General features: G+C 24.4%; 4 protein-coding genes across 5 annotated transcripts; 2 read left to right on the top strand and 2 right to left on the bottom strand.

Moving 5' to 3' along the window:
* Positions 1 to 53: 53 nt before the first annotated feature.
* On the bottom strand, positions 54 to 1,634 carry LOC129611695 (26S proteasome non-ATPase regulatory subunit 13). The gene is made up of 5 exons (XM_055524965.1): positions 1,440 to 1,634; positions 1,277 to 1,390; positions 683 to 1,213; positions 351 to 615; positions 54 to 287 (listed from the first exon to the last, which is right to left on the bottom strand). The coding sequence occupies exons 1-5, from the start codon at positions 1,544 to 1,546 to the stop codon at positions 159 to 161; spliced, it is 1,146 nt and encodes a 381-aa protein (XP_055380940.1). The 5' UTR covers positions 1,547 to 1,634; the 3' UTR covers positions 54 to 158.
* Positions 1,635 to 2,360: 726 nt separating this feature from the next.
* LOC129611727 (CCR4-NOT transcription complex subunit 10) lies at positions 2,361 to 4,871 on the top strand. Of its 2 annotated transcripts, XM_055525017.1 has the most exons (9): positions 2,361 to 2,397; positions 2,476 to 2,572; positions 2,628 to 2,790; positions 2,852 to 3,235; positions 3,329 to 3,438; positions 3,525 to 3,852; positions 3,908 to 4,008; positions 4,065 to 4,397; positions 4,450 to 4,871. In XM_055525017.1, the coding sequence occupies exons 2-9, from the start codon at positions 2,493 to 2,495 to the stop codon at positions 4,754 to 4,756; spliced, it is 1,806 nt and encodes a 601-aa protein (XP_055380992.1). In that variant the 5' UTR covers positions 2,361 to 2,397; positions 2,476 to 2,492; the 3' UTR covers positions 4,757 to 4,871. The 2 variants fall into 2 exon arrangements, with proteins under 2 accessions (XP_055380992.1, XP_055380991.1); XM_055525016.1 differs by lacking the exon at positions 2,361 to 2,397 and having other exon boundaries at positions 2,410 to 2,572.
* Positions 4,872 to 5,051: 180 nt separating this feature from the next.
* Positions 5,052 to 5,952, bottom strand: LOC129612067 (uncharacterized). The gene is made up of 3 exons (XM_055525522.1): positions 5,811 to 5,952; positions 5,579 to 5,731; positions 5,052 to 5,498 (listed from the first exon to the last, which is right to left on the bottom strand). The coding sequence occupies exons 1-3, from the start codon at positions 5,877 to 5,879 to the stop codon at positions 5,142 to 5,144; spliced, it is 579 nt and encodes a 192-aa protein (XP_055381497.1). The 5' UTR covers positions 5,880 to 5,952; the 3' UTR covers positions 5,052 to 5,141.
* A 3,637-nt stretch (positions 5,953 to 9,589) lies between these two features.
* On the top strand, positions 9,590 to 12,142 carry LOC129611990 (sodium-independent sulfate anion transporter). The gene is made up of 6 exons (XM_055525429.1): positions 9,590 to 9,692; positions 9,769 to 10,013; positions 10,334 to 10,747; positions 10,808 to 11,165; positions 11,242 to 11,544; positions 11,605 to 12,142. Exons 1-6 carry the CDS (start codon positions 9,590 to 9,592, stop codon positions 12,099 to 12,101), a joined length of 1,920 nt encoding a protein of 639 aa, XP_055381404.1. The 3' UTR covers positions 12,102 to 12,142.
* The last annotated feature ends 1,416 nt before the right edge of the window (positions 12,143 to 13,558 follow it).

Below are 13,558 nucleotides of genomic sequence, written 5' to 3'. Positions count from 1 at the left end.
ATATTAAACTGTAATAAAATTTCGCAGCTTAATTCAAATTAAATCGCATATATAATAATTTTTAAATGTTTTTTTTTTGTTAGCAAAAATTTTGTTTTATTTATTTATAACTGATAATGAAAGATACATTAAATATTTCTTAATTTTAAGGGTTTTAATTAGTTAGTAAGAATCTCGCCCGCTCTTTGTTCCATTAATTGTTCCATAGATGTGATTGATTGCATCCAAACATCTAAAGATTTAGCCATGTCGGAAACCTGATTTCTATCTAACACTCTGGGTTGAACCTAGTTTTTAATGTGAGAAAAAAAAACAGATTAAAAAATACATAAGAAATGTTAGAAACGTACCCAAGTCATATTCACAACTCCGGAAACCTGATCAATTTCTCCACGAACTAACCCTTGTGCTAATGCTTTCATAATTAATAATTCTACTTCTTTTAGAGGTAGTTGTGTTTCCTTAGCAATATCTTCAAAAGAGATCGAACGGTTATTTGCTGACCTTTTAAATGTCATTTCCATTAAGCACAATAATGAAATTTTTTGTCTAAGTTTGATTTCTTGAGTTAAAAGATCTGGTATTTTACTCCAAATTGGTTTCATTTTCATAAATCTATAAAATTTAAAACATTTTGAAAAATGTAAGTATGCAGTATATCATAAAAGTTGTGAGAAATTACTGTGCTATGTTTCCTGAATTAAATGCTCTTAACAAGTCAATTAGCCATTCGTTTTGAGAGCCTTTTAATGAGTCTAATATTGGGTGGGCTAATAGTTCACCGATGTTGTATATACCATCTCCTAAAAGAGCAGCTAAACCCAAAAAGAAAGCTTGCTGAGACCACTGATCTTTCGGAAATGTTTCTAGTGAACATCCTAAAAATTGAAGTCCGCATCTGTAATAATCGCTATGTTGTCCAACACGTTTGTAATATTGGGATGCTAACATGTAATATTTTCCATGAACTGGAGTGACATTTCCGGCTTCTTCCAAAACTTCTCGGAGTTCTTCAATAATTTTTTTTGCTGATTCCAGATCATTTAGATTTGTCAAATAAATGTTTCCTTGAAGTACCTTAATAAACCATAATGCTTCGTCACATATTTTTACTTTTTCTTTAAGTTTCTCCAAAAACTTTATTGCCTCTTCTTTATCTGTTATATGTTCAACAACAACTTCCAAAATCTCAACTAAACCATAAGGATTTATCCTATGAAAAATTTTGTTTTTCAAATACTGTTGAAAAATTAGGTTAAAATTGTGTATTTCTTACTTTGTTTCGAAGGACGACACAAAATTGTGATACAATTGCAGAAGATTATCTTCATCTTGAGTTTTTTCATTTCGGACAAATTTAATTAATTTTAAAGTTAGTTCATTCCAAAGCCTAAAATAATATTTTTAGTAAAAGAAAACTAATTTTTGTTTATTTTTACTTTTCATTGTAAAGGTTTTCAATTGTTGTCCACTCTGCTGCCAATTCTTTGTCACTGGTCTTTTTTTGGGAATTTAAATAGTTTACAACGTTCGTTGTAGTTGCCATTACAAATTTTATTTAAAATAATAATGAATTTTTCGGTAGAGTACAAAAATTTTAAAATTCAAGCCTTTGATGATACACCAATTTTTAGGTTAAGTTAAAATGTCAAAATATACCAATAAACTATAAACGTTTATAAATATGTACATATCAGAATTTTAAGAAATTAAAGTGTATTCAAAATTTAAACAAGCGTAACGTTTACGATACGAAGTCCAAAAATATAATTCTGGAATAATTTTGATCGAACAAATCCTTTTCTTTAAATGTTAAAGCATACAAACAAATACAAATATGTATAAAGTACAGATATATATGCCGTATTTCATACTTCATACTCTTTTTTTCTCACCCAATTTTTTTTCTCTTGATTGAACGTTTACACATTAAATACTCATACAATTTCTTTTCAATCAAACAAACTAAGTTGCCTTTGCAAAGATATTTTACAAAATTAGGTAGTTAAATGCCTTCGTCATTATCAGCATTCTTTTGCTGACGTTCAAAGCCTAGGTTGTATAAATTTTGAAGCGTACCTTTCGCTTTGATTTACCAATTTTTATTTAATTTAATGTCACTTACTCTACTAAAAAACAATAACTACCAATATTTACTAAAGAAAAAAATATTACGCCCGAAATAAATATTTAAGATACTGATGAAAAACGTATAGTACACAACACAGCCGTTACAGCTAAATATTTTGCATAAGATTGAATGACAATTACATAAACTTTCTTATCAAAATTTTCCTATGTGAACTATCGGCTACATATATACAAGTTTTGCAACAAAAGGTAAACAAAAACTGACATTAGAAATTTGTCGAAATTAAACTTTTTAATTTTTGTTAGGTATATTGAATACACAAATTCATGCATATAATTTAAATTTTAATTATTTACTATTAGAATATAACATTTTAAAATTAGATGGTTTAAATTTTACAATGGCTGAAGCAGAATGGGACAAAAACTCAAACGAACTGGAATTGGATTTACTAACAAATGTACAAAAAGAATTTAATAAGTAAGATGACTTAAAATGAATTTTGGTTTGATTTTTTAAATTTAATTTTCTCAAGAAAAAATTATGAAGCCTGTTTGAAAATCCTCGATCAACAAGGAAGTGGAAATCAAATTTCAGAGTTTAAAAACCATCATAACAAAGCTATTGTAAAATTTTATATGTCAAATTGTAAAGACTACAAAAACTTATTAGAATTTCTGGTAGAGCATGTAGCAAAGGTGAGTTAGATTATTAAATATGTTTTAAAATTGAATGGAAAGTGATTAAAAATTGTTGCAGTTTAAGGGTAGTTCAAATGAGGCGAAATACAGTATCTCAACTGCTTGTTACAATATGGCTGTAATTTACTATCAACTACGAAAACCCTACGCAGCGTTGGAAATTTTAAATACAATAGTAAATAAAATAGAAGATTTAGATGAATCTATTGGATGTCGAATTGGATTATTAATGTTGAGCTTGTTGTTACAAGTGAATCAAGTTAAGAAAGCCGTTTCCTTTCTTAAGGTCTTAGAAAAGCAGTTAAAAATTTGTATTGAAAATTTCACTGTCGAAGAGTATTCATCAGTTGATGATGTCAATGGCACAGATCGTATGTTTCGGCTTATGTCCTTATTAACATCAATTGTTAATCAAAATTTTGTCAATGTTCCTGAAGATGGGGTAGGATAAATAGAAAATTTTTCTATATTTCATTCAAATATTTTGTTTTGATAAAACATTTTTATCCAAACAATAAAATGATTTATTTTTTAGAGTGCTGAATTCGCGGTTTTGAAGGCTCATAGTTATTATGTTGGAAAAGACTTTCAAATGGCTGCCAAACAACTTTCTAAGAAGTTTACAGCAAGTTGGTGTCCAACTATGTAAATTATTCTAATTAGTTTATTTTATATGTTTTCCATTTTGAAAACAAATGTTTATTAAACTAAAAATTTTGTTATATGTTTAGAAATCACGGAGAAAACGAGGACACAGTTATTTCGAACAATATGGGTGTAATACACTTGCGTGTTCGACATTATGCTATAGCAGCAAGGTTTTTCCAAAATGCTATCCAATTCGACTTGAAAATGTCAGAAAATTGGAAAAATTTGTCATTACATAATATGGGTGCATCGAAAATGCCAGAAATCATGTATAACCTGGGTATATCAATGTTACATCTACAACGTCCAAAAGATGCGTTTGATTGTTTTCTAATACCATTAAAGATATATTATAAAAATCCAAGACTATGGTTGCGAGTAGCCGAATCTTGTATTATGTTTTATGAAAAAGTAATGTTTTGAAGATAAGAAAAAAACATAAAATTTTAAAATTCTTTAATTTTAGAATAACACAGAGATTGACAAAAATCGTATAGTGTCATCAGTTATTGGAACTGGAATTCATAGGAAATATGTTTTAGAACCATCGCCGAAGATTAAGTTTTCGTAAGAGATGTAATTTATTTAAGATTTAAAAGAAATAATTATTATTCTATTTTTAGTGAAGATGGACAATCCTCAGCGATTCCTAACCCAAATTTAGAATTTGCCGCTCTATGTCTTCGAAATGCGGTCAGTTTAGTCGAAAGTTATAAACACAAATTTATAACTTCAGAAAATTTAGACGGTATGGAATCAGATAGGGTTTGGAATGAAGTTAATGACAACAATTTTTGTTCTCCTTCAATTCCTGTAAATAAAGAAGCTTTTGATAATCTAAGGGCTGCCATTTATGCTGCTTCTAGCTATGTATCTATCAAACTGGGGGATTTTGTTATAGCACTGGAATACGCGAAAACATTGCTTGAATTGGAAAACCTTTCTGATGCATACACGTGAGATTTTTTTACAAATATTTATTTATTTTATTTATCTTATATATTTTAGAATGCTTGGAAACTTATACTGCGCGGAATCATTGGTTATGCTAAACCGTTTAGTTGAAGCTAGGGTTCATTTAGAACCGAAAATAGTAAAAAATTCCAATTATTTTGATTTTGAGACCCGTCTGTGGCAATTAAACTCTTTAGAAGCAGCGCAAGCAGTAATTAAATATAATTTAGTTGTGATTTTAGTTTTGCAAGGGGAGTTCGATGTAGCTAAGGCTTTTCTTACCACATTTACCCACCCAGTAGTTATGAACAAAGTGAAACTGTTGAAAATGTATATCGAAGTGGCAACTGGAAAATTTTGAAAAATTATTAAAGTTACAAGGATTAAAGCCAATTAAAACATAAATTATAAAAAATATGTGTAAATTCAAAAAATAATGAAAATAGTTTTTAAAATAATTGTAAAGAGAGAATAAAATTTTAAAGATAAAATTATTTTTTTGTTGAATATTTTCTGTAAAATTTGAAATTTTGATTAATTATAGTTTTTTTTCAATAAACAATGTACAATATACAAATAAAATACCATCCGTTATAACTAAATTCAATTAGAAATTTTAAATATAAAATTTAAATTTCGTTAAAGGAAAGGCAAGATTTAAAATCACTTTATTTTGCTTTTCATGATATTACACTGCTTCATTTAGTTAAATGTTATTAAACATTAAAATCTATTAATAAAAATGATTAAGTACGATTATCTATATGGAAATGAATGCTATAAATTGCTGCTAAACCATCCTTTTTATTTAATACACCATCTAAACGATAGTATCCAGGTTTAACAAATCGCCCAAACCTTTTTACTTTAAAAGGATAATTTGTTACATTGTAAACTTTAGCTTTAAAAGGACATTCACTATAATGCGGAGCATTCGAATATTTACTTAATGTTTCATATAGGTATTTTTTGTAAAATGTTTGCATAAATTCACAAGCTCCAATCTTTCGAGAACGATACAATTCTTTATAATTTTCCACTTTCTCTTCTTCATTCGTTTTTTGTTCCACATCATCATCTCGTTTATATAATATAATTTCAGTCTATATAAATATACAATTCAAACATATTCAAAAGATTATATTAATACTCTAAAGTAAAGTGTAAGTATTTTTCGACAAACCTGCCATTCATTATCAATTAAATCAGCATGCTGTTCCACAAATCCATTAATTTCAAATGTCTCGTCATCAAGTTTATTAACAGTTATATTTTGAGAAAAAGCTTTTGCAAGATCAGTAATTTCAAGCTTATCGTAATGATAATTGTAGTCAGTCTAATTGAACACAAAATAATTGTTTAAATATTTGTTATAGAAATGCCTATGTAAATTTAAAATTTCTATGAATACGTACTTCCTGAGAGTGAACTAATTTATTTATAGTAATTAAAATAGTTATAATTGCAATAACTCCTTTTAACATTTTTTAACAAAAATATATTTAATAATATTTTAAAATATAAATTAAATTAATTTTGATAAGACTTGGATCTAACTGAACCTTTGTCGAATTTAAATAATATTGCATTATTTCGCTGAAATTTATATAAAACAGAGAACAATATAATTTCGTGTAATAAGTACATAATAATGTTTTACAAAATCTGATGTTGATTATGTAGGAAATGATTAATTAAATGGCAAAGTTTCTCACGCTATCGCAAAAAAAAAAAAATAATAAAAATATTGATCATTTCTTATATTGCCCAAATTCGAATAGTTTTTGTAGGTAATATTTACCAGCATATTTTTTAATCAATTAAAATTAAAATTTCATTTATAGACTAGCTTTGTTTAAAAAATTTACAGAAAAATTTTTTTCGAGATAATTTTTCTAAATTTCAATTTCCATTTTCAACTTTTTAATTTCAATTACCGTGAAAGACCATGAAAAATTTGATAATAGAAACCTTTTTGATCATATTTTACAGAATTTTCTTCCATTTTTTTGGAGAAAATATTCCTACAGCAGTTGAGATTAAGATTTTAATTAGGAGTAAATTAAAAAATCAAATTCAAATGTTTAAATTAAGTATATAGGAATTTTCATATTAGAAATTATTTCGGAAAATTTTTATTTCTTTACAAAATATTTTCATGTTAATTAAAGAGCTATGATGACAAATAAAAGCTTTTCAACTTTAAATAATGTTTAGAATGATGTTAATATGTACTATTAATATAAAAGCAGAACACATACATATTATAAATAATGAAGTTTTATTTACATTTTAATAGAACTATCTATATGGAATTAGGCATTATCATAAATGTAGTATATCCCAATATATATAGTTAAAACTGCGCTATATTTGTGTTCATAAACGTTTCTAATTTTTCGGAATGTAGCCAAATTACAGTATGGGAAGCTTAGTTAATTCATATGAAATGTTTTAATTTTATATACTAGTATAGTTCGAATTCGATAATTTTGTTCTAACTTAGGTCTTAATAATAAAGCACGATTGATTAATTAAAATTACAAAATTTGCAAAAATACCATGTTTTAAGGTTATTTTGTATATTTATTGCAAGACTATTATAAATTAGAAGAAGAGCAGCATACTTAATAGAAAAATTTTGGATATTGAAGAATTACTCGATTATGGTACAAATCTGCAAAAGTAAAATATTCAGTTTCTGCAGATTTATAAGTATGTCCATAAAAACTTTTAAGATTTAATTTAGAACATGATTTATTCATCACGTTATATTTTTGCAATGCAAATTGCATTTTACAGTTGGTATTTTGCAGTATTGTGTTCATGAAAATCTATATATATATATATATATATATATATATATATATATTTTAATTCAACGTTAATTATAAGTTTCCCATTTTAATTGTTCTCTTTCTCTTCATCTTACTCATATACATACATACAATTAATTTTCTTCATTTAATAATATCTTTCTGTTATTCATATTAATTAATGGCATATGGTTACTCTATTGCTACAAACAAAAAAAAAATTCCATTGCCTATTTAAAAAAAAAAAGAAAACTTTATTGTGAATTTTTTCATATTCTATCTAGAATTATAAATAATAACTTCCTAAATAATAAATGAGTAACATTTAGTAAAAAAAAAATTACTATAAATCTATGAACGTTATTGGAGAGAGGGAGATTTTTGCAAAGTAAAAAAATATAGAGCAATTGAAATTTCAAAAAAATTAAATTTAATTTTTTATGTAAATATTTAAATTAAAATTTTTTTTTTTTTTTGGATTTTAATTTTTCATTAGAGCCTAGTTTAAAGTTAGGCAGTTAATAATAACAATAATATTAATATATTGTTATAATAAGTGATAAAATTTGTTAAATAAAAGTTAAATAAATATTTTGCGATTCAAGGTACAATTGGTATTTGGTAGGTACCTAAAAAAGTTCAATCGGTTCAATAGTTAAATGGTTTTTTATTATTATTTTTATTTTAGTATTCATTTGTTCTTATTATAGTTAAGTATATTTATTAATTCAAAATCAATGTAAAAAAAAAATAATACTCTAAAAATTGGAGAACAAAAAAAAATTTAAAGTGAAATAATTTTTTTTGTAAAAAATGATTTTTGATTGTTAGAGAGTGTTGTTGTATATTGCTCATCACCATTATTTTTGATATTTATTCTAAAATTCTTTTGATTAAGTTTGTACTTCTAAGAAATATTTTTTGTTTAAATTAAATAGAATATTCGAAAATTTCCTTCAATTATTGTTATATTTTTCAATTTATTTACTTTATTAATTGTTATAACGATTGCCTTTATAACAGAATAATATATTTATCATATTTTTGCAATATAATATTGTTATATAAATTTGAACAAGTTTATAATGAGAATAATAAAAAAAAGACATTCTTAATTAATTAATTTTTTTGCCAAAAATATCAATAATTTAAGAAAATTAATTTTTACAATAACATTTAATTTAATTATAAAAATACATAATAAATAATATAAGTGTTATATCAGTATTATTATATTAACTCAATCACTCTTTTACTTTTTGGTTGACATTTTGGTGAAAAAAAAATTACTCGTATTTAAGCAATTTGTTATACACATTTTGAAAATTAAAGTTGTGATTTTTTGTTTCACTATATTATAATTTAGTGTTGTATAATTCACATAAAATATTTTATAGAATTTATATTATAATAAAATAATATTAATTCTAATTATATTACATACACATATACGTTAAGTAGCTAGTATGAAATATATTTCATTGTTACATTGAATTTTTTCAAAATCCAATTTATTCAATTATTTGTATAGTTATAGTATTTACATGGGAAATGTTACACGCTTGACTTACTTTCAATGTGCTTTTTTAATTATTTCATTAAAATTTCTTGCATAACAATTTGATTTTAATTAAAAAAAAAAAAAAAAGTAAATACATATTATTATTATTACGAATATACAATTTTGCTTTTTCTACATATTTTAGTTTTTGTGAAAGTAAAGAAGATTATTGTGATAAATCAAGAATAATAATAATAATTCTATAATCTATAATATCATTGGGATTTTATAAAATATTGCAATGAACGTTAATATTATATTAAAGTATAAAATAGTAAAATATGTTTTTCAATTATAATGATTATTATTCATTAAAACAGTAAATTAAAATTATCATAATAAATTTCTATAATTTTTAACATTTCAAGAATTTATTAGTGTGAACGCAAGCATATCAAGTAAAAGTGAAAGCTATGATAGTCTCTTTTTCTTGCAGAATTTTGTACTGTAGGTTTTGAATTTTTAAGCGAGTTTCTCCATTAAAATAAATTAAAAGTGTGCTATTTAAAAATTCTTAAATGTCGATGGGTCTTTCAATATAATTATGTTTCTTAAATCAAATATGACGTATGTGATTTATATTGAGATTATTACATAATGTATGACATTAACTATATTTACACAAAGAAAATATATACAACTATACATAAATAAAAAAAAGCATACAATTTTAAAATATTTAAGTAATATAATTAAATATATTTTAATATTAAATAGTATTTTATTATTTTCAGATATGGTGCTATATGATTAAATATAAAATTTGAATAAAATTCTTCATAATAATCTGAAAACCATGGGAAAATATAATTCCACAATGGTTAGTGATCATGTATATGTTAATGATGCTTTAAAATGTTCAACTATTAGTATTACAAATAGCCAGAATAATGATTCCAAATATCCAAATGAAGTGAAATGTATGTAAGATTATATATTTATATATATAAATAATTATATGTTATCTATACTATATACATATTAAAAATATTTTAGTAATGGAAAAAAACAAAATAGATTCAACATCTGGAAATATGAAAAAATTATTTTTATTGGCGAAAAATAAATGTAAACGTCGTTTAACAAAGAAAATTTTATATAAAAGATTACCAATTTTAACATGGTTACCAAAATATAGTAGTGATGATGCAATTGGAGATATAGTTGCTGGATTAACTGTAGGATTAACCGTTATACCTCAAGCTCTTGCATATGCATCAATTGCTGGCTTACCAGCTGCAGTAAGTATATAAGTTCTAAATGTAGTCTAGATGTAATGTAACGGTTTGGATAACTGAAAAGGAATTTTTTTTATGTTCAGGGGAAAATTTTTCTGCATTTCTCTAGTATTATAGTACTTTTCTGTATTGGAATAAGAAAATAAAATGCGTTTTAAATTTTATGTAGATTAAATCAAAGCTCACATTTTTATTTTTATTTCAAATGTCAATTGCTAGTTTTTACACTTTTTACATTTTAAAAATTGCTGAGCTTTATCACTTAATAATTTTAGAATTTGAAATTTTTTTTATCTACAAATATAATTTATTTTTTATTTCAGTATGGTCTTTACGGATCATTCTTTGGATGTTTTATTTACATTTTTCTTGGGAGCTGTAAAGATGTTCCAGTTGGACCTAGTGCAATAGTAGCTTTAATGACTTTTAATAATGCTGGAGGCTCATGGCAAAAATCGGTTTTGTTATGCTTCCTATGCGGTTTAGTTGAACTTGCTATGGGTTTATTAGGATTAGGATTTTTAATAGATTTTGTATCAGATCCTGTTTCTTCTGGATTTACTTCAGCTGTATCTTTAATTATATTGACATCTCAAGTAAAAGGTATTTTAGGTATAGATGCTAAAGGTACTTCATTCATAGAAATTTGGAAACATATATTTAAAAATATTGGTCAAACAAAACCCGCTGATACAACATTAGGAATTAGTTGTATTATAATATTATTTATTATGAAGGTAATGAAAAAATATTTGTATTAAAAAATACAATATTTTTACAAAATTTTTTTAAAGTAGAAAATAGCAACTCTTAAAATTGGCCCCGAAGAAGCTGAAATGCAAACAAGAAAACATAAAATTATTAACAAATTATTTTGGGTACTGGGAACGGCTAGAAATGCTGTATTGGTTTTACTCTGTGGAGTGATTGGTTATGTATTTCATTCTTCAATTTATGGAGCACCATTTCGTTTAATTGGTCAAGTACCACCTGGTTTACCAAATTTACAATTACCTCCATTTTACATATACGCTAATGAATCGTTTATCGGCAAAAATGAATCATTTTTGGATATTGTTTCACAAATGAGTACAGGATTAATAATGGTTCCTTTAATTTCATTAATGGAAACAATATCAATATGTAAAGCTTTTGGTAAGAATATTTGCTATTAACATTATGCAAGTTTTTTCCCATATTATTGAAATGAATTTTTATTTTTTCAAATAAGCTAATGGGAAGTCAATAGATGCAACTCAAGAATTAATAGCTTTAGGAGCAGCAAATATAGCTAATTCATTTGTACAAGGTTTTCCTGGAACTGGTGCTCTTAGCCGTGGAGCTGTTAATCATGCTAGTGGAGTAAAAACACAAATGGGAAATATATATACTGGTTCAGTTGTGATATTAGCATTGATATTCTTTACTCCTTATTTTTATTTTATTCCAAAATCAACATTATCTGCAATTATTATAGCAGCAGTGATATTTATGGTTGAAATAAAAGTTATAAAACCTATGTGGAGATCAAAAAGTAAGATTTTTAAAGATATATAAATTGAGTGAAGATTTTTATTTAATAAACTATTTTTAGAAAGTGATTTAATACCTGGAATTGGAACATTTTTGGCTTGTCTTGTAATGCCTCTAGAAATCGGAATATTTTGTGGTGTCGGTTTAAATATATTATTTATTCTTTATTATGCAGCTAGACCTAAAGTTTCTGTTCAAATATTAGAAACATCAAAAAATGTTAGTTATGTAATGATAACACCAGATCGATGTTTAATATTTCCATCAGTAGATTATGTACGAAATTTAGTCATGAAACAATCAATTTCAAAAAATCTTCCAGTTGTTTTAGACTGTACACATATTTATGGAGCTGATTATACAGCTGCAACTGCAATATCAGCGCTTCTTCAAGATTTTGAAAATAGAGGTCAAGTACTTATTTTTTATAATTTAAAACCAAGTGTATCACATGTATTTGAAGGAATATCTCATAAAGACTTCACAATTTATTACAACGAGGATCAATTAGATGATTTGATAACAGATAAAAAAATCATTGAGTCATCAATTTTATAAGTATATTTAATGTAGTTATAATATACCTATATATATTAAGGTTTATATATCATATTATATTAAATACATACATGCATACGAAAATTATTTCACAAAATAAATAACTTTTAAATAAGTTGATTAGTTGATAAAAATGCATTTTTCATATACAATTATTTTGTTATTGTACACGTACAATTGATGCTATGGTTAAAATCCTGATTAAAATGTATATTTGAATTTCTATTCTGATCGTAATACTGCAATAGTTAAAATTATTCAATAAATTGAAATTCAATTCTTTGATTCCATATTATTAAAACAACTGCAACAACAAAATGCGTACTGCGTTAGTCCAAAATTTAAAAGTTTGTAATATTTGTAAATTATTTTTTAATAGACCTACTTAATTCCAAAACTTTCTTTAATACAACAATGTTATAATTATGAAATGTATATGCAACCTAATACAATTGTACTGAATTCAAATATAAAAAATACTAAATTTTCTGTTCAAAAAACTATAGACCAATTTTATTGTTCTTAATTCTATTTTGCAATTGTAATTAAATAATTTTTAGTATATATAGGAAGAAATTAAATATTTGACATAACAATCATAATATACACAAATTATATATCAATATTATCAATTATATATAATTCCAAAAACCATAACTTTTAACACAAACTCTATTTTAAATCTAATTTTTAAAATATTAAGTGACCTAGCTTATTTTTTATATATAACATAAATCCCTAAATTTCTTGGTCATATAAAATTTCTTTATATAACAATTTATTTAAGAATGATGCATTTAATAAGTTTTTAACTTACATAATGAGAATATTATCAACATACATATATAATCTATATCATCTACAAAATAATGTTGAATGCATATTATTAACACCTATACATATATATTATTAAGCAAATTACTTTACCTCTTTCAAAAATACCTACATATACAAACAGATAAAATATAATGAAATAGTTCCTGTTTATGAATATCAATATACATAATATATAAAGTATCACATACATTTAAAAAAATACCCATTATTAAGTATAACAACTTATAGCTGAACCACAAATAAACAACAAAAAAAAAGACAATTTATTTCTACATTATATTTAATATATATACATATATATATGAAAACAATTTTTTACACTCAATAAAATATTTACTCATATTTTAAAAGAAAAAATCGCTATAAAAAACACCCTATTTATTTAGGGTAGTTGTAAATTTGTATACGTACATATATGTATATGAAAAGCTTTTTAAATGCTCTTTTTTTTTTGGAAATATGGAAAATAGCATGAAAATCAAATACACTCTAATATATTAATGTTGACTTGAGTAGGTTAGTGGGTAAAATTGCCTTTATTTTATTTTTTTTTTAATTTAATTGTTGTGTTGTTTTGTATTATATATATTAAAATATATATATATATATAAAATAGAAAT

Source organism: Condylostylus longicornis, unplaced genomic scaffold (genome assembly GCF_029603195.1).
Source record: "Condylostylus longicornis isolate FDR11 unplaced genomic scaffold, ASM2960319v2 ptg000055l, whole genome shotgun sequence".
In the NCBI taxonomy this organism is placed as follows: domain Eukaryota; kingdom Metazoa; phylum Arthropoda; class Insecta; order Diptera; family Dolichopodidae; genus Condylostylus; species Condylostylus longicornis.
This window is presented reverse-complemented; position numbering and strand designations above follow the sequence as displayed.